Here is a 21,215-nt window from a genome sequence, read left to right as displayed (position 1 = left end):
GTATTATGATCATCCCCATATTTACTGCTTCTCCTGATGCTGTCCTTTTGTGAGGTGAGTAGGTTCTGTGGCAGTGGTTAAAGTCTTCACAATTTGAGGGAGTAGGGAACAATACTCTTGCAAATAAAGATCAGGAAAGAAAGGAAGCAAGTACTTATTAGATACCTACTATGTGCCAGGCACAGGGTTAAGTGCTTTACAATTATTATCTCACTTGATCCTCACAACAACTCTTTGAGACAGGTGCTGTTATTCTCCCCATTTTACAGTTGAGGAAACTGAGGCATATAGCGATCAAGTGACTTGCCCAGGTTCACACAGCTAATTAAGCATCTGAGGCTAAATTTGAACTCAGGTCTTTCTGACTTTAGGCCCAGCACTCTATCCACTGTGCCACCTAACTGCCACTAGGCTGAAAAGTTTTATTCAATGAAGTCAAGGTTGGTAGCTAAGATTCCAATCATGAAGCTGAAGGTGATATTGGAAGTACTGTCATATCCAAGACCAGTCAACTCTGACGGAGCTAGTGACAAGCATTGTTTGGAGTCAAGCTTTAGGAATGTGGCTAAGAGAGAATCAAGTACAGCAAAGATTTCCCTCAGTTTGCTACGCTCAACATTCTGCAAGCATGTGTGTGCTTTTATTTTCACCCAAGCAGGTCCTGACCTCTGGCTCTCTAGCTTCCTCTGAATCCCTCTCAACTGGATAGCTCCCACCACTATAACTCTCAGTGGTCCTAACAGCAACAGCTATCCTAAATGGTGGCACACGTAAATTAGGAAGATTGTATTGGTATCAGTGTGGAGGATGGTTTGGAGAAAAGAGAGACTAAAGTGTAGACTACTGCTGTAGTTTTTGCAAAAGGCAAAGAGGACCTGAATTAGGCCTAAAAGGTTTAAGCTGGAATGGACCTTAGATACAAGCTGTTCCAATCCTCTCATTTTACAAATAAGTAAACTGGGGCTCAGAGTGTTTAAGTGACTTACCCAAGTCACACACAACTAAAAAATGACAAAGCCAGAAATCAAAAACTGGTCTCTTGATTCTAGGGCTAGTGTTTCTCTCACTATACCCTATAGAAATAGAAAAGAAGGAACAGAGGGGAAAGACATTGTAGGAGTATAATTCATAGGTCTTGTCAACTTCTTGGATATGAGAATGAAAAGGAGGGAAGAATCAAAGATATCTTCCAGATTTCAAGCTTGGTTGACTGGAAAAGTGATGTCACCATCAATAGACATAGGAACGTTTAGGGGGAGGGAATATTTGGGGATGATGATGATGATGATTAGTTCAGCTTTGGATAGATTGAGTTTGCAGTATGTCATCATACAGATTACTAGATATTAGGCATTAGATATTAGTATCTAATATTCAGCTGAATTTTAACTAAGTAGTCAAGGCATAAATATTGTAGTAGCTCATGCAGAGGTGATAATTGAAGTTATTAGAGTAGATAAGGTTGCCAAGTGGAAGAATGTAGTGAAAAAAGAAGAGAAAATAGAGTCTTAGAGACTGAACACATAGGAGTGGGAGGAGGAGGAAGAGAAGTCTTGAAGAGAGACAGAAAAGGAGAGTCAGAAGAGGTAGACATGACCAGGGCCAGGTGGTGTCATGGGATTGAAAGGAGGAGAGAATTTCAAGTAAGCAGGTGTTCCAATAGTGTCGAAACCTACTGAAAAGTAAAGAAGAAAATTAGGACATAAAAAAGGATTTGAGGGTAAAGAAATGAACATTGGTGACCTTGTAAACATCAGATTTAGTAGACTGGTGAGGGGGAAAGCCATATTTCAAGAGGTTAAGAAGTGACGGAATGGTAGAGAAAATGGAGACAATCAGTGTAGTTTGGTAGTGAAGAAAGGAATAGAAAAATAGGAAGATAGTTTTAGAGGATAGGAGGGTCAAAGAAAGTTTATGGAATTTTTTTCTTTTTTGATGAAGAAGCCTAAATATGAGTACCAGTTGAAAGGAAGAAGCCAACAGACAGAAAGAGTTTGAAGGAAAAAGAGGGAGTGGGAATGTTTAACAGAGCAAAGCACCAGAGGGGATGAGAGTGAATGGCCATTAAGGGCACAGATGGAGGGTTAGTCTTGGTGAGGAGGAAGGCCACATCATCCTCTGAGGGAAGGAAAAGGCAAAATTTTTCGTGTGCAGGTTAGAAGCTGAGGGAGTTCACTTTGGATAGATGCCATCTTTTCTGTAAAGTAGGAAATGAGGTCATTTAATGAGAAAGTGGAGGGAAGGTAGAAGGAAGATTTGGGGATTTGAGTTAAAGAGGTTTGGAATGGTTACTAACAGATTTGATAAGAAGTCAATAAAAGATTAATAAAAGCAGGCCTGCACACCCTGTGGCCCACAGCCTGCTTGTGGCATGCCAAAGGATTTTGAGCAGCCCACAAAAAACGTAGAAGAAAACATTCTCTACATTTTTTGCGGGCCTCCCAAAATCCTTTGATGTGCCTATGGGCTCATGGCCACAGGTTGTGCAGGTCTAAATAAGAGGATTATCCAACAGTAGTATAGACCCAGATGAAGTTAAGAAAGTCCAAATTTCAAATGCACTTAATTAGCAATGGCCTTTGTCAAAAAAAAACAAACCAAAACTCACTGTCACAAGGGAGGGAATAAAGAAGGTGGATGATGGAGGTTGTACAGATTTGAAGATTAGCAGGGCAGAAGTTCTGGAAAGAGAAGGGATCAAGAAAGTCAACAATTCTCTGGCTAACTGAGCTCCTCCCTTTTCTATTAAGTTAATCAGAACATTTAAAGTAAAACTCATAATTATCCTAATTATCTAAAGGTCATCTGGTTGTACTGTACCTCCCAGGATAGTTCTTAATGGAATCAACATCATTTTGGTTCAGATTTATCCTCTCTTCCAGGGAAGAAGGCTTGAACCAGATCTAGGCTTCAATGGGATATTGCAGGTGAAGACTCTGCCACTTGCATATGGTGAGCTGGATTCATGGAGTTATTTTTATGATTTTTTTTTAGATAACAGATTTTTTAAAATTTTGGTAGCTAGGTGATACAGTGGATAGAACACTGGGCCTGGAATCTGGAAGACCTGAGTTCAAATCCAGCCTCAGATACTTACTAGCTGTGTTAAATAAATTGGAGAAGAAAATGGCAAACTACTCCAAAATCTTTGCCAAGAAAACCCCAAATGGGCTCACAAAGAGTTGGACACTACTGAAATGACTCAACAACAAAAGCACCTATCTTACAGGGTTGTTGTGAAGATCAAATGAGATAATAATTGCAATGCACTTAGCACCGGGCCCAGCACGTGGGCTATATAAATGTTAGCTATTATTATTATTATTATCATTATTTATTATTATTATTATTCTCATACTAAAACATCCTTATTCTCAATGGTAGTCCATGGGGAGTGGAAGAAAGCAATGATTGGAGAGGAGAAACACAAGGAAAATTACCAGAGATGCCTCCTGTCACATAAACAGCCATTGCAACAGCCGCAGAAAAACCAATATTTGTGGTCACAGTTCCACCCGCAGCCCCTCGGCTAAGGACAGCTTGGGCCACAGAACCACATCCAAGGACCTGGTGAGAAAAAGAACAAAAAGCAGGTAAACTGGATTGTTTGTGTCAGAATAAAAGGCAAAGGAAGTGTACACTAAATATATATTCATAGTGGCATATATTGTAGTAACAATGTACCCAAAACAAAGTATGATGCCAATTGATTGGGGAATAGATAAACAAGTTCTGGTGAGTGAATGTAATGGACATTACTGTGCTATGAGAAATGAAGAATAGGAAAAACTTTGGGAAGACTTGCATGAATTGATACAAATTGAAGTAAACAGAACCAGGAAAATAGTCTACATGACAATTCTAACAGTGTAAATGGAAAGAATAACATAAAACAAAATAAAAACTGAACCCAGTTGCCTGCAAAGAGGAGACAGGAGAATGTACCTCTCTCCCTTCTTTGCAGAAGTGGGATACTCTACATATGAGATATGGCATAGACTGTTGAACATGGCTGATATGTTGCTTAGTTTTGGTAAACTGCTTTTTTATGCTTTTATAATTCTTTGTTAAAATAAATGACTGGGTAAGGGAATAGAGGGGAATATAGAAGAAAAGAAAGAGAAAGAACTGATAAATAGATGTATAGAATGGTTTTACATGTACACATACACATATGTGTATACATATACACATATGTGTGTCTAATGGTAGCCATCACTAGGGCAGGGGCATAGGGAGGGAAGAAAAAAAGGAAAAAAAAATGTTATATTAAACCTTTATTATATACTTAGAAGGAATAGCAAGTTATACATAATAGATTTGCAGTTTCATGTGCAATCATCTTTTTTTCTATTCTACTATGTTATGGAAATGCTTTTTTTCTTAAGTTCAGAATAAAATAAATTTCTAAAAAAAGAAAATGAAGATGATACAAAAACAAAAGATATAATTTTTTTTAAAGACTCAGGCACTGCCCTCTAGGTGCTCCCCAAATTGTTGTTCAGTGGTTTCAGTTGTGTCTGACTGTTTGTGACCCTATTTGGAGTTTTCTTGGCAAAGATGCTGGAATGGTTTGCCATTTCTTTCTCCAGCTCATTTTACAGATAAGGAAACTGAAACAAACAGGGTTATGTGATTTTCCCAGGGTCACACAGCTAGTGAGTTTCGATGAGACCAGATTTGAACTCAGGAAGGTGAATATTCCTGACTTCAGGCCTGGTGCTCTATTCACTATGCCACCTAGCTGCCTATGCTCTCCAAATAAGTCGAATCAAGTCAACAAGCATTTGTTAAGCACTTACTGTATGCCAGACACTGTGCTAAGTGCTAGGAATAAAAAAGGCAGAAACTTCCTGTCCTTTCCTTCAAGGAGAACACAGTCTAATAGGAGAGACAACAGGCAAACATCTATGTACATATAAAACATATATAGGGTAAATTGGAGGTAATCCAGGGGTCAGTCTGACAGGAAAACAACAACACAGAGACACCAATACAATTGTATAAAGAAGGGCACAGAAAACTATTCATGTGTATCTTTGAGTGGTGGAGGCTGACAAGAGTTATTGTCCAACAAATGGGATCAGGAAGAAATTAACTTGATGTCAGCAAGTGGATTTTGAGAACTATTTAGATGGTCAAGGAGAAGCAGTTGAGTGAGGAAGAATGAGGAGAGTCCACATAGAAGGTTTGGCTTGGGAGACACATTAGAAGCCATACTATAATGGAAATGAGTGTGAGTTTATCTGTCCTCATAGGCTAGGGAGATGAGGAAGTATGGAGACAGCCTAGTTCAGGGATTTGAAATGAGGTGGAGCTCTGCCCCTCAACTTCCTCCTCATTGACAAAGACCCAAAATGTTTATTTTGGTAATGTGTGATTCACTTCTTACGGAGGGACTCCTCCTAGAAGTGTCTTTCATTTTGAGCTGGAGAGGTTTCCTGATTTAAAGGACTGTAGGGAGTAGGACCATTCTCCCTACAAAATCACTCATTTTCTTTTCTTTTTTTTTTTGACCAAATATGGTTTTACCACTGTAGAACTCCTTGGGAGGACATTTTTCTATACCACTGGAGACCTGCTCCCTGTGGTTTTAGAGTTCCCCCAGACACTGAGAGAGAGAGAGAGAGAGAGAGAGAGCCAGGGACAGAGAATATTCAGTTAGGATTTAAGAAATTCAGTAGTAATGATTCTTCTGTCCTGTTCCTTGGCATGACCTCATCACATCCATGAACGTTGCAGCATGGGGAATTTAAGGAGACTTTGAATCCCTATATGTCCAGGGGTCCAATGGCCACCACAACTACTCCTGTTTGTTCCACTCACTTTGTACTAAATTCTGTGCTTTTTCTCTGTAGCTATTCCTATGTACACACATTTTCTCCCCCAACACATCTATAAGCTCTGCAGACACAACAGCTTAATAGATATCTGTTCAATGAATGTCTAATAGAAGGATCAGTGTGCAGTAACATCAAGCTGACGAGCATTTTGGAGGATAGAATCAAGATTGGAAATGACCTAGAAAGATTGGGAAAATTAGAAACTTCCAAAACACTCATTAAAAAATAAATTTTAGAGCATTTAATCACACAAATACAAAATCAAAGAGAATAGCTTAGACTCATAGTATGTAAGATCTGAAACGAGAAATTATGTCATTCCTCACTGCCACTGTAATGACTACAGCAATCTAAACAAAATGAATCCCAAAATGAAGCCAATACTGAGTAATTGTCCTGATAAATCTTGGCCCCAGAGATGAGTCCCTTACTCTTTTCAGTAGAGAAATGGGGTGCTATGTGTAAGCAATGTTACATGTACTAACAGAGTCACTGGGTCAGTTGGTTTTGCTTTGCTGTTTTGTTTTTTGTTTGCTACCAGAGAAGCCTCAATTTTAGGGGGAAGGGAGTCAGGGTGGAGAGTATCCAGAAATGACTACAAGATAAAAACAAAAGACATCAACAAAACTTGGAAAAGTATCTGTAAAGGACTCATAGCCATAAGTCATCCTCCATTTCTTTCAAGGACCAACCACGATAAATAAGCTTAAACTGTAATGAGAGAGATGAGGTCAAAAAGAATTTTCTGACAGTGGTGATTGCATACAGGTCAGTGAGGGACATTGTAGAAGAGCTTTCTTTAAACATCTTAGAGTCATTATATTTGGAGCAGGAAGGAACCTAAGAATCATCTAATCCATCTCCCTCATTTGGCAGCCCAGAGAGACAGCCCAGCTCAGACACTTACTAGCTGTGTGACCATGGGAAAGTCACTTAACTGACTTGCCCAAAGTCACAAAACAGATCTGGGAGTCAAATCCATGTCCTCAGATTCCAAATAAATCTCATGCTATGTACCATGGTGCTTCTCTTTCTCTCTGAAGATCTTCAAACATTAGTGCAGATTCTTATACATGTGGGATGGTTTGGGGGGCACTACCTGATACCAGAGGAATGGACTGTGAAGGCCCTTCCAACCCTAAGACCTATTGACTTTTCAGACTATTTTTAGAGAGAATTAGGAGGACTAGTTATCTCTGGAGCAGGCATACTGGTTAGCCATCATATTCACGTGGCTAGCTTCAAATTTAGTCACGGATTTAACTGCCTACTCTCTAATGAACTGAAAATAAAATTGATTCCCATTTTCACTTTTCAGGTGGCCCCCTGGGACCATTTCATCTCTTCTCAGTTTCTGGAAGATTTGTCCTTATTTTTCTAGGGCCCCTATCTATGACAGTAACCCAAAACTAAAACCATGCTTGTGGTTAAATCTAGCTCAGTCCTTAGGACATAAGGTCTAAACTCATTGGCAATTTGGCAGTTTTTCCCTGAAAGGGCAGATGTAAAGAGATGATTGGTCAGAAGAACAGGGTCAAGAATTGTATTATAATGAGAATTATAGAACTTGAAAGGTCCTCAGAGACCATCAGGTCCTACCCTTCATTTTACAGAAGTGATTTGTCTAAGATCACATCAGTTGGGATTTGAACACATGTCCTTTGACTTCAGATACAATCCCTGCCCAGGAAGAGAACGTATTCCTTTAAAGATAACACTGACCTGGAAAAGCCAGTAATGGGTCACTAAATAATGATTATACACAAAAGATCTATGCTGTTGTTAGCATAGAACTCCCATTGGGGGAGCATTTTCTGGCTTTTAGAGTTTCTAATGCACATGCACTAGAGAGCTTTAAATCACTTTATTAGTTGAACAACGTCTTTGCTCAGTCAAATTTCATTGTGATTAATGTTGCCCTCAGAAATTCTAGATGCTAAAATGCCTTTTGTCCTTTACTAGGAAGGGTAAGCCACATGGTGAGCAGCTAAGAAGAAACAAGAAGAGAGCTAAATTCTATCCTAATCAGACATCACCACTGTGCAGGGTAGAATATTGCAGGCAAGATTTTCCAAAACCCAACTAAATTTTAAGTTTTTGATTGCAGTCCGGAAAACAATTTTATTCTCCTAAAAGTTGAGTATGCCTATCCTTTCCTTATCTCATTCTCTCCCATCTCACCCACATGTGTATCCTTCTTACCAGGAAGGCAGACCTTGAACATGGTCATTGAGGATGTTGTTTGCTAGGGGAACTGATGATTTTGTCTGTGGTAGCCTTTCTTTGAGTGTTCAGAGCTCTATTTCCCCTCTCTTTTTGCTCAACTAAAGGAGCATAGGATTGGCTCTTAGAGGGATTAGAGTCAGAAGAGATCTGGATTTCAATCTCAGTTCCAACAACATTGACAGAGACTCACTTTGCTCATCAATAAAATAGTAGTATCCACCTTAGAAGGTTATTATGAGAGCGAAAATGAAATAATTCATGAAAGGTTTTGTTTTTTTTAACAAAGTTTAAAACACATATAATTGTCCATTGTTGTCATTGGTGTTGTATTGTTTTGATGGCAAAACCTTGACTAGAACTCCTTATTACTAATTTCTCTTTAGGGGGCAGTTTGGTACAGTGAAAAAAGTATTGGTATTGAAGTCAAAAGACACAAGTTCAAATCCCAGCTCTGCTAATGACTGACTGACTTCTTGTGTGACCCTGAATTTCCCTAGGCCTCAGTTTTCTCATATGTCCTTTCAGCTGTAGGTCATGATCTTCTACCTATTTGGAAATGTAAAAGGGGCTGCCCCCATGCTCCAATGGATATAGAACATAAGTTCCCTGGGGTTTATGCTGTGCCCTATCCATCCACCTCCACCTTTGCATGGAATACCCTTTCCCTGCCTCTTTACCTCTTCAAGTACCATAACAGCCCAGTTGAAGGGCTTCTTCCACCATCAAGCTTTCACTGACTATTCTGATCCTCATTGGTCTCTCACTTCTCTCAACTCCTCTTGCACTTCATGCTATTATCTCATCCCTGCCAAGGTCTGACCAAAAGGAAGTGAGCCTAACAGAAGTAGGAGGTATTACAGTTAAATAAAAGTGAAAATTTCTTAACAGTGATTATTTCAAACAGTTTAGACATTTTTGTGGCCAAGCCTTTGTGACCCCATTTGGAGTTTTCTTGGCAGAGATACTGGAGTGATTTGTCATTCCCTTTTCCAGCTCATTTTATAGATGAGGAAACTGAGGCAGACAGGGTTAAGGGACTTGCGTGGGGTTACACAGCTAGTGAGCATCTCACACCAGATTTGAACTCTATCCAAAATATTTTTCCAATTATACAAATCTCAGTTTTTCCATATGTAAAATGATGAGGATTGAACTAAATGACTTCTAATTTGCCTCTTAGCCCTAACATTCCACCCTATTTCATCGTATTCCATCCCATTCTATCTCATCCCATACTATTCTATTTCTAAATTAATTTTACCTTCCTAACTATATTAATACTAGGGCAGCAAGATGGTGCAGTGGATAGAGTGCTGGGCCTGGAGTCAGGAAGACTCGTCTTCCTGAGTTCAAATATGGCCTCAGAAGCTTACTAGCTGTGTGACCCTGGACAAGTCACTTAACCCTGTTTGCCTCAGTTTCCTCATCTGTAAGAGGAGCTGGAGAAGGAAATGGCAAACCATTCTAATATCTTTGCCAAGAAAACCCAAATGGGGACAGGGAAGAGTCAGACAGGACTGAACAACAACAAAACGTCTTTAACTGAGAGCTTTACAAAGAACTCAAAGTGTGAGCTATTATTATTGTTCTTGCCATTCCCCAGGCCTACAACAGTCCTCCCTCCTCTACCCCCATATCCCATCCTTATCTGTTGAAATCCAATTCAATGCTCAACTCAAATGCCACCTCCTTTATGTAGCTTTTCTAAGTTTCCCTGTTTAGAAAGGTCTCCTTCTTCCTTTAAACCCTTTATATTTCCTTCATGTGCTTATCATATTTTATTTTGTGCTGTTATGATTTGTCTTCTCACCCCACTTAAGCCATAGGGGAGGGGCAGTAACTCTCTGGTGGTTTCCCCAGCCTCACCCAATTCCCTGACCTTGAGGCTGAATAGGCTTGTGGGAAGAACTTCCAAGGAGGACTCCAGCCACAAGCCTGAGCTGTGCTGCAATGCCTCCATTATCCCTTTCCCCATTATGCTTTTGTATTCAGTGCCTCTGCAGTCAGGGCCAAAAGCGGGATTATACTCTGATTATTTGAGAACTCTTCAGGGCATCCTGATGGCTCAGTGTGAAGGGGAAAAATATATCTGGATACAGGTTGTTCTAATGGTAACTGATGGGTGGGTGCATACACTTCAAGATTTGCAAACACTTTACAAAAGGGTTTTTTAATATGGGATTTGTGAATTTTTAAAAAAATAATTGTTAACTATATTTCAATTTTTTTTTTGCATATCAAAACATTATTCTGAGGTGTCTGTGGGCTTCACCAGACTGCCAAAGGGTTCCTTGACACAAAAAAGGATTAAGAACTCCTGTTATAGGAGAAGCTGCTTTGTAAGAATCCCTTGCCAATGATGTATTGCGGTGGGTTGAATATAGTGTCAACGTTTCCCCTAAGTCTGATTTGTACAAAACTTGAATAAAACCTGTAATTGGTTTTATTTTTCCTTTCAAAGAGATGTCATTTTGGGGATGTGAACTATTTCAAGCTAAATTGCTGAGGAGGTTGATTGATGGGTAAGCAGTATGTCATTATTTTCCCATTTCTGATTCACAGCAGGGAGTAGAACTTGTCTATTTGCTTGAACTTTACCTACCTTCAGATGTTTGTCCTCCATAACCAACTGAATTAACAAATCAACCCAAAAGGAAAAAGGTAGGTCCATCATGTCTCAGAAGACTTCTCCAAGGCTTCTCTAAGCCTGGAATGGTACCTCAGGTACTGGCTGCTCCCTTAAATTGACTGTGGGTAAGTCATATAAAGGGAGTGCCAGAATGCTACAAAAAAACCCTCTGGATTGGCAAGAAAGTTTTTCAGTAAATGTCAAACAGTTTTTATATCCCTGTGCCACCTAGATGGCAAAGGTCTTTGACAGCTGTGCTTCAGCTAGGTTGTAAACTCCTTACCACATCATGTACTTCTTTGGTATTGCTTACAATGCCCAGCTAGTACAGTTCTGGGCACATAGTGAGTGAGTAACAAATATTTAGCATAATTGAAGGCAGGATGATGTACTCTATATTTTGTTAAGCATGGAGTCAGGAGAGACTTAAGTTAGAATCCCAGTTTCAACACATAACTAGAAGCTACATGTCACCTTGAACCAGCTACTTTACTTCTCTGAGATTTAGTTTCTTTATCTGTCAAATGGGGGTAATCGTATTTTTACTACCTACCTCATGAGGAGGAGAGTGATTTGTAAAAGTACTCTAGAAATTATTTTTATAAGTTATTATGGCCCTGAGATTCTGTAACCTCAGAGGCCATAGACTCCAACCTGCCCTGTAAAGGAATTCTTTCTATAACATCTCAAACAAGGAGTTATCCACTCTTCTTTTTAATACTGCTATAGAGGGAGAACCTCCTTGCTGAGATAGCCAGTTTCCCTTTTGGCTAGCTCTAACTGTTTTTCTTTCTATGGAATATAAATCTTCCTCTCACTACTTCTAATTCTGTCCTTTGGAACCAAGGAGAAATCTAATGCCCTTTCTATGTGAAGAGGCCCAGCTCAAGTGCCTTCTATTCTATGATTTACCAGCCTATTCAAATCTACAGGGATCTTGCCTTCTCTGAACTAATAGCACTGGTAGTCTATAATACTCATTTGGCAGTTAATCATCTATTGCCTCCTGGTGTCTTTTGGATTGTTTATCTTGTAGATGCAAAATACTTTCCAGATATTGATGCTTTGTCTTGCCTGGAACTTATGAGCTCCTTAAGGACATGGCTTATCCATCCTGTACTTAGTACCACGGCTCTCTCACAGTAGGTGCTTGATAGTGTTGGCTTGATTTGATAAATAAGAGGTTGTTTCTTTACTTTATGAAGGAATGTACCACAAAATTCTTTGAAATTAAAAAAAAATCCTTTAGATTAATCCCTTGATGCAAGGTCAGCAAACTATAGCTAGTGGGCCAAATGTAGCCTACAACATGTCTTTGTATAGCCTTTGAGCTAAGAATGTTTTTACATTTTTAAACAAATTTTATTGTATTTAAAAATGTAAAAAACATTCTCAGCTCAAGGGTAGCACAAAAGCAGATTTGTGGACCAGTACCTTCATGCATTTCAGGGGCCTCCCATCCAATCCAATCCAACCCAGCCTAATCTAATCCAATCTAATTCAATCCAATCAATATTTATTGTTGTTAATTCTCCATTTTGGAAGAGGACCAATGACATCACCAGGTAATGTCTTGACTTGCTTGTGAATTGGATTTAATTGGATTTCTGCATGTCTTTTCATGCTTGGGGTAGACATCCCCCTAATTCACCAACAGTTTGAGGCCTGTCTGTTAGCCTTAATCTGGTTTAGCCCATCTGCCCAGGCAGTTTTACTGGGGTGTGGCCTTTGCACATGCCACAGCTTCTTGGAGCCACAGGTGAGAGAGTTGGTGACAGGTGGACACCAAAGGCAGATGAGCAGCCCTGAAAAAGTCTTGGCAAGCCCTCCCACCAGAGGTGCTAGTCCTCCCTGAACACCAAGCCAGGCATTGTGCTACCCAGGGAAGGCAATAAAAAGACAGTCCCTGCCCTCAAGGAACATATAATCTAAGAGGCGGGGAGGGATGAGACACACAAAAGGAGGCATAAAGAGGTTGGGGGAAGACCAGGGAGTATCTTATTTTGTGGAATTGAAAGCAGTCAAAGCAGCAGATGCAGAGCGGGGTGAGCTGTTTGTCTAAGAAAAGTCTTATTCCAGTGCCTCACCATGATGTGGAGGGAACCCTGGGTTTGCAAACGATACGCTAGTGGAGAGTAATCTCTGGCAGGTACTTCTAGGTTGGAAAGGCTTTGAGTACAGTTCTGCCACCAGACCGCAAATGCTTTCCATACAACCAACAGATCTTTAACTAGAAATTCTTTCACATGAGGTGAAAAGAGTTAGGGAAAGAGGGTGGGGATGGTGGTGGAACTACTAGGAACGGAAGTGTGCCAAGCAGCATAAGGCAGCAGAGGTCCAAGAGACACAGGCATGGGGTCTCTAGACTGCCACGGAGAAGAAGCATGCCCCCAGGGTGTCAAGACCCCTAAAGTACTTTATAATTGTCAAATATTCTTGAAGTTTTTCTTTTTAGTTCTCTGGGCAGTAAAGAAAATCTATTAAAATGGATTAAATTTTTCATTTTTACCACTGTTCTACCTCTTCTGGGTCGTTTCACCAAAAGGCAACCACTTCCCACAGATTCTACAGTATTCTGTGGATCTGCACTCCTCAAATTAAAGCTCATGAAATCCCCAATCGTGAGTTCTCCCTTTAACACTCAGCCAGCAGACACAATGAGATCAAAGCTGTCTACTATGCCATTTACCAAGATGGCACAGGAAAAACAGTAGCTATAAAGCATTCCTTCCATCAACCTGGGGCACACTGTCCCACAGATAGAGGTGAGAGAGAGGGCACAAATTTAGAGAATAGTGATAGTGACGCACATGTAGGGAGCACACCTCACCGGGGCAGTGCCTCTAGCACTATGGGGCCTTGATGTCCTCTGTCTCTTCAAGGAGTCATTGTGATGCTCCTGACCGGGTACAGAGTCTTTGCTGAGTGGGTCGCTGAGCTTAGCTCTCATCTCAGGGCCTGCTTCTCTCCAAGCTCAGCTCTCAGTTGTCAGAGCTAACTCTCTCTTGAATCCGTGGGGTTGGCTCTGTTCTCTGCTTTCAGAGATTATGGTCTTTGAAGTTGCTTCCTCTTTGTATCAAGTCTCTGGAGAGTGCAGGTCTCAGCTCCCTGCTGGGTGCAATGTCTCCTACAGGGTGAATAGCCCTGCTTCCAAATGCCCTTCCCCCACCGCTTTGCTCCTGGCATAAGCAAGGCAACAGGGGGAAGGGTCACTCTCCACCAAGCTGGTGAGCTCAGTCTTTTAAAGGACAGTAAGGGGTTAAGGTCAATCATTATCAGTCAATGGAGTTGACCAAGTCTATTCACTCAAGGAGAAACTTTTTTCCTTCTCCATAGGAGGACACAGAGAAAAGATGCATCTTTATGATTATTCCTACATCTTTATACTTCATTACCTGCTCCTCACTTTCTGTGACCACGTTCATTGGTGGGGGTGAGGGTCGGGGGTGGTAAGGATCTGTTGATGAAAGAATACTCTTCCACCCTGCATATACACACACATACACACACACACCACACACCATACATTACACGCAATGAGACAGTGGGAAGGAATCTGGGAAGAGAGGAAAAATGCAATATGAGGACAGAATATGTTCCAACTGATTTAATGTATGAATGATTATGGGAGTGATGTAAAAGATATGCTTTCAGTCATCCTCAGACACCTAGACTTGACATGTCAGTCATCTTTAGTTTTTTCTTCTCCCTTACTTCCTTTATCTAATAATTTACTAAGTCCTTTGATTTTTCCTGTCTAATTTTTTTTTTTTGCATCTATCCCTTCCTTCATAATCCCACCACTTCTATCCTAATCCAGGTGCTCAGCCCTTCACATTGGAGCTAACTGTATCCACCTCCTAATCTCCTTATCTCAGTTTTCCCCCAGTCTGCACACCACTTCCAGATTAATCTTCCTAAAATATAATTTTCATCATGCCATTCCCTTTCTAAAAAAAAAATTAATAGCTCCCTATTTCCTGGAGGATAAAGTCTTTATATACCTATGTACATGCATATCGTCTCCTACTAGAATTGTCTCCCCCCTTGAGAGCAGGGACTTTTATTTTATTCATAACTCCTAGCACAGTAGATTTCATCTCTAAGATGTTTAATAAATATTTCTTGATTGAATGATTGATATTGTACCTGCTTCTTCTTTCCTTTCTGTCTTTCCAAATCCTATCTATTCTTTACTGATCAGTTCAAATATCATCTCTTTCATGAAGCCTTCCCTGCTCACTTCTTCCTCCTTTGACCTCCTAAGTCACTTACTATCTATATTACTCATTTTGTCATGTAATCATACTCTACTTTATTAGTGGTTCTCCATGAAGGTGCTACTCCAGTGCTCCACTGACGCATGGAAGTGATCCTGGGTTCTTGAAGGCTATACCAGTGGAACACAGATTCTTGTAGGTTCTATTGAGCTGGAAAGGGTTTGAATACAGGCCCCATGATAAACTGTCTATCTGCCATCTGACCAAAGTTCAGGCCAACCTGGCTACAAGGTAATGAATTTTTTTGACCTGAATAATTCTCTTACACCATCCAGAAAGTCTTCAAGGGTTTGTAATCTGCATTAGTAAAGAGAAATGACATTGTAGATGATTGAAGTATTGAATCTTCTTAATTACCTTTCCTTGTGGGTGGTTGTTTTTTCTTCCCAACTATAATGATTGTAAGCTCCTCAAGGACAACTACAAAGAACTCTGTGTGTGTGTGTTTTGTTCTCCTCTGTATCCTCCTCTGTATCCTGTATTTTAAGTTAGAAAGTCAAAGAAACATATACAGTGCCATCCTAAGTGAAAAGATCAGTCACAGAATGTGTGGGAGGTAATGAGTGGGAGGCGACTGAGATGGATAAAAGAAACTTCAAAACAATGTAGACATTGAGGATTTACCACTTGCAGCCGAACTAAGATGATAAGCAGTTCATAGAGAAAAATGTGAAATTTAAACGCATGTGGTAATGATCGTGCTCCAGTGAGGAATAACAATCATTTATTTTACAATATGCTGTAGGTTAAAAGCATATTAACTCAGGTGAGATGAACAACAACTCATTAAATTTAAAGGGCAAGAATTTTGGGGAGAAAGGTGGGACAGGTTCTGAATCTGCAATTTCATCAGTGTACGGAACTTCACCAACACAAATTGACAGATGATCTGCAACTTATAGGCAGAGAGCTGCCTGGGGCACTGGGTGATCCAGGGGTGGGGAACCTGCAGCCTCGAGGTCACATATGGCCCTCTAGGTCCTCAGATGCAGCCCTTTGACTGAATCCAAACTTCACAGAACAAATCCTGTTAATAAAAGGATTTGTTCTGTAAAACTTGGACTCAGTCAAAAGGCCGCACCCAGGGACCGAGAAGGTACCTAGAAGGCCACAGGTTCCTCATCCCTGGAAGCAAGGCTGGACAGCAAGTATATGTCAGGAGAATTTAAAGACAATATTCCTTCCTCCTCTCAGGCTGGCTCTCTTAATCTGCCATACCTTGCTGCAGGTATCACTAGATATGTTTTACAGATGAAGTTAAGGGCATCTTGTTAATAAAGTCTGGGAAGAACGGCTTGGCAATAGATTTGAGAATGCTGCATGAATCAGCATGATGTGGTGGAAATGGGCTTGGGTAGAAGTCAAAAGACCTGGGTTGGAATCCTGGCTCTGCAACTCATGAATGCAGTGACTAAGGGTAAGAGGCTTAATCTTGCTGGATCTCAGTTTTCTCATCTGTGAAATGGGGAGGAAAGGTGAGGAAAGGTGTTTTGAAGACTGTAAAGTGAGAGGCAGAGTGATGTAGTAAAGAGAGAGTTGGATTTTGTGTAAGAAGACCTAAGTTTGTATCCTGACTTTGCTACTACTACTTTTGTAATCTTGAGTAAGTCATGATCTTTCTGGTGTTTCATTTCCTCATCTATAAAATTATGGTGAACTGGATGACCCATAAGGCCCCTTCTAGCTGTAAAGCAATGGAAAGTGTTAAATATGTAAATAACTCCACTGGGGCTCACTCACCCCCAGAGTGATATCTGTAACTACTTTTAGGGTTTTGGGGTAACCCTGTGAGTGACTACTCTCTTAACTCTAAATCACAAGCCCCCACAAATGTGCTTTGCCTTTAACAATCAGACAATAGACTCAGTTCATTAGTAAAGGTATTTTCTCAAATGTCATAGCACGAACAGTAGTTACAAAGCATCCTTTCCTTCTACTTCCAATACCATGAGCTTATAGTAGCACAAATATACAGAGTCTTTGGTGGGGAAGGGTTGACCTAAATTTCCAGTACAATTGCTGTAAGGCACATATATGAGAAATACCCATAGGTGGATAAGGCAGCCCTCAACTCTCAAACTGCTAGGTTTCTGTATCCTTTCTTTCCCTGGAATGTCTTCATGAATTTCACTATGGGCTGTGGTGTTGATGACGGACAAGTCACTCTGCTGCTTTCTCCTCATAGGGTTTGGTGTCCAATGGATGACTGGAAAACCAATCTGCTAATAGCAAGTTGAGCAACTCCTTCAAGTCATTGTGCTGGGTGCTTGTGGAGCTTGAATGCTTTGGATTGGGGCAAGAAGGCTGTTGGGTTATTGGTTTGCTGCTACCAGGCTGGGCCAGGCAGGTTGCTCAGCTGCTTTCCTTTTTTTATGTGTGTGTTCATGACATGTCTGTTGGACTGATCAAACCAAAGGACTCAATGGGTTCGTTCTTTAATGGATGCGGTAGTCTTTTTCGAAGCTAAGAGATACTGCACTCTCGTCAGCAGGATACTATCCTGACTTTCACATAGGGCCAGGGCACTTAACTTAGGCTCAGTAGAAATTTCTTCCCTTTGACTCCCTCAGAGCCTCCACTCTGATATTGTTGTCACCTCCAGGTAATGTGTTGAAAGATATCCTACCTCTCTAGTTTCATAATCCTTCTGAATTTAAAACCCCCTTCCCACAGTAAGGCACTCCCCCTTACATTAGGGTAATCAGTTTAAACTCATTCAGTTTCACCTGCCTACTCCTTTTTTAAATAAGTGGCTAGAGATTAAAAAAAAAATTCACTTTGTGCCCTGGAGGCAAGTACAGTTTCTTTGACCTATTCATATGAAATTGGTTTCATACTTTTTCTGGGTCAGGAATGTCCATTTTATATACATTTCAATGACTTTTTTTTTTTTGAGCACCTCCACATCTTCAGCTTTGGCTGAATACAGCATCCCCTCTTACATGTAAGTATATTATTATTATCAGCAATAATGACAATGAGGCTATGAATTAATAATATATTTAAATTTTTAAGAACTGAGTCTATAACTACATACTAGCCCAGAATGCATTTTCTTTGGCTGACCCTCCATGCCTGGAATGTTCTCCTTCCTCATCTCTACCTACTGGCTTCCCTGGTTCCCCTCAAGTCCCAGTGAAAATTGCATCTCCTACAGGAACCCTTTTCCCAACCCCTCTTAATTCTAGTGTTTTACCTCTTTTATTCATTTTCTATTTATCCTGCATATATCTTGTTTGCACCTATTTGTTTGTTATCTCCATTAAATTGTGAATCCCTCCAGGACAGTGACTGTCTTTGGTCTCTTTTTATATCCCCATGCTTAGCACAGTTCCTGGCACATTATGTGCTTAATAAATGTTTACTGACTGACTAATCAATTTATAAACAGCATAGAAAGTAGTACTTTATATATTGCACACTGAATTCACTGATTCTGAGTCACCAAGCACTCAAGAATCAGATCAAATTAAATGGGAAAGTTTTACTTGTGACTCCTCATCACTTAGCTTCTGGCCTTCCATGGTCCTCTAACATGCTCTAAAATTTTCACACAGCAGCAGCAAACACTGATCAAAGGGATTGTTCTAGATGCAGATGGAGAAGACAAGGTCTTCTTAAGGAAGAGCCCAGTTGGGAAGATAAGACTATTACACTATTAACTACTACACTAATTAGCAGAATGTACTAAGTTCAGTAAGAGATGCAAAGTACCCTGGATGTTTAAGAGAAAAGACTATATTCAGTTGAGAAATCAAGAAAGGTTTCAAGGAAGCAGAATATTAATTGGCCTCGAAGTTTAGGCAGGGTTACAATAAGCAGAGACAGGCAGTGAGGTATTATTATGAAGTATTATTATATTATTATGTGGAGGTGGGCAAAGTCAGGGGTGGTGTTTGGGGAACAAGGATAAATGTATAGGAGTGCTGTGAGATGTTGCTAGAAAGAGACATAGCATGGAAGGGGTCCAAAAGCCAGGCTGAAGAGTTTGAATTTAATTCTGAATGCGGTGGGGAGCCACTGAAGATTTTGAGTAGGGGGAAGGTACCATTCCTAAAGCTGTGTGTTGGGAGAATAATTGACATTTATATGACTTTATAGCATTTTAAGCTTTGCTAAGCACTTTCCTCCCCAAAAACCTGCAGGCTAGATCATCTGAGTATTATCCTCATTTTGAAAATTTTTTTTTGTTTGTTTGTTTGTTTTTTTTTAGGCAATTGGGGTTAAGTGACTTGCCCAGGGTCACACAGCTAGTAAGTGTCAAGGGTTTGGTCTCAGGCTGGATTTGAACTCAGATCCTCCTGACTTCAGGACCGGTGCTCTATCCACTGGGCCACCTAGCTGCCGCCTCATTTTGAAAATTGAGGAAACTGAGTTTCAGAGCAGATAAGTGACTAACTTGACTGCTTAAGTGTAAGATCTGGGATTCAAGCCCAGGCCTTCTGATTTTAAGGTCAGCATGCTTTCCACTACAACTTTCCAAAGCCTCACTGACTTGCTAGAAGTTCATAGAATGGGGGTCATAGAGCATGGTGTTGGGGGAGATGTGGGGAGAGGAGGATGTACAAAACTTATTTAAACTTCAGTATAGAGGTTCTACACCTTACATCATGGACTCCTTTAGCATAACTGCTAAAGCCTATGGACCCCTCCTCAGAATAATGTTTTTAAATGCATAAGTAATAAAATCAAGAATAAAGCCCTCAAAAACTCGCAAATGGAAAATTACTCTTATCAGAATCTATAGCTAAGGTCACAAGTTAGACCAAGGCAAGACTAGAATAAGAAACGGAACCACGTAAACCACTTACACAACAGTAACAGGAATGGAAATGAAATGATAATAACAACAAAACCAAAATGGCAGGCTCTGACATGTGAATGACTAAGCTCGGTCCCAAACAAAATATGCAAATGTGTTTCCCTCCTTTCTTCACACTTACAGAGATGGGGGACTGAGAGTGGGGAACATTGGATATATTACTGAGCTTTGCTGATATGTCCATTAGTTTTACTCAGTATTTTTTTCCATTAAAAACAATTCTTTGTTATAAAAGATAACTCTTTGGGAAGAAGAATGGATTATGTTGGGAAATAGAAAATTGGGGAATAGGCAGAACATGAAGCAAGAATTTGTGTGTGATATACTCCTTGATATTCTCCTTCCCAATGCTCTACCAACCCAACTTCCTGTGTGTGTGCCCTTAGGCTTTCCATTTATCAGCAGAAGAGGAAAGAGATTACTTAACTCCTATCAGGGCACATCTGCTACATTTATCATCCATTAAGTTAAAAAGCTCACAGCCCCTGCAAATTGCATCAGCTATATATGTATAGTGTGCAGGTGTGGATTATACATAAAGGCTTCCATTATACAACATCCATAAGTCACATGAAAAATATGCCAAATACGTAGGTCTTATGCAGGTAGGAATTATACATATCATATGAGTTATACACAATGGGACATTATGTCCACTCTGTTATCTCGGTGTCATCATTCCCGTAAGCAACACGGGCCTACAAGAATGACATCTTCATTCATCACCCCCTGGAGTATCACACATCATCTGGTCACTGGACAGATAATTCTTTCACTTCTGCTCTGACCCACTGTTAGTTCTGAGACCTGAGTCACTTCATTCTCTGTGGCAGAAAAGGTATCCTTAGACCTACTGGCCAATTCTGGACCTAGATGTAGCCTCATCTGAATAAAGTCGTCTCTAGTTCCTAAAGAGTCGGACTTTGTAGGCAACCTCTGTTCTCTTGGAGTAGTTTGAGGGGAAAAGGTCAACTTCTGAATTTAAACTCTACCCCTGTTGAGACAGAAGTCTTGTTTAGTCTGATATTTATCTTGGCAACATTCATTTCACCCTCAGTGCTCTTTGCCAGCACTATCCTTTATTTTTCGAGAAGAACCTATGGTGAAGGCATGGATTGTCAACACAGTAGATAGGGCCCAATCCCTAGTTCGCTGCTTATGATATTATGAAGACACTTGTGTTAGTTCTAGTTAATGGTGAAAACATGGAAAGATTGGCTGAGGCTGGGTATACCAGGATCACAGTGTATACCTTCCTACTGACATCTCTGACTTTCATGTGTAGTCAACATAGTCTGTGGAATTCTATACCTCAGGTTTTAATCATAGAAAATTGGAATATAACTATAAATTGGCATCCCAATGTCAAGGCAGCTGTTCACCACCTATGGTCTTCCAGATCACCTGGGTCAGTC

At 40.3% G+C, this 21,215-nt stretch overlaps 1 protein-coding gene across 1 annotated transcript in view; it reads right to left on the bottom strand.

The window, feature by feature from the left end:
- The window catches only part of AQP9 (aquaporin 9), a 64,205-nt gene that overhangs the window by 16,353 nt on the left and 26,637 nt on the right, over positions 1–21,215 (bottom strand). Inside the window, exon 2 of the mRNA XM_027840846.1 lies at positions 3,441–3,567. Coding sequence (XP_027696647.1) covers positions 3,441–3,567 — 127 coding nt within the window. The remainder of the gene's footprint in view (positions 1–3,440; positions 3,568–21,215) is intronic.

The sequence above is a fragment of the Vombatus ursinus genome, unplaced genomic scaffold (genome assembly GCF_900497805.2).
Source record: "Vombatus ursinus unplaced genomic scaffold, bare-nosed wombat genome assembly UNPS02014848.1, whole genome shotgun sequence".
NCBI lineage: Eukaryota > Metazoa > Chordata > Mammalia > Diprotodontia > Vombatidae > Vombatus > Vombatus ursinus.
The sequence above is the reverse complement of the archived record's forward strand: the minus strand, read 5'-3'. Positions and strand labels throughout refer to the sequence as shown.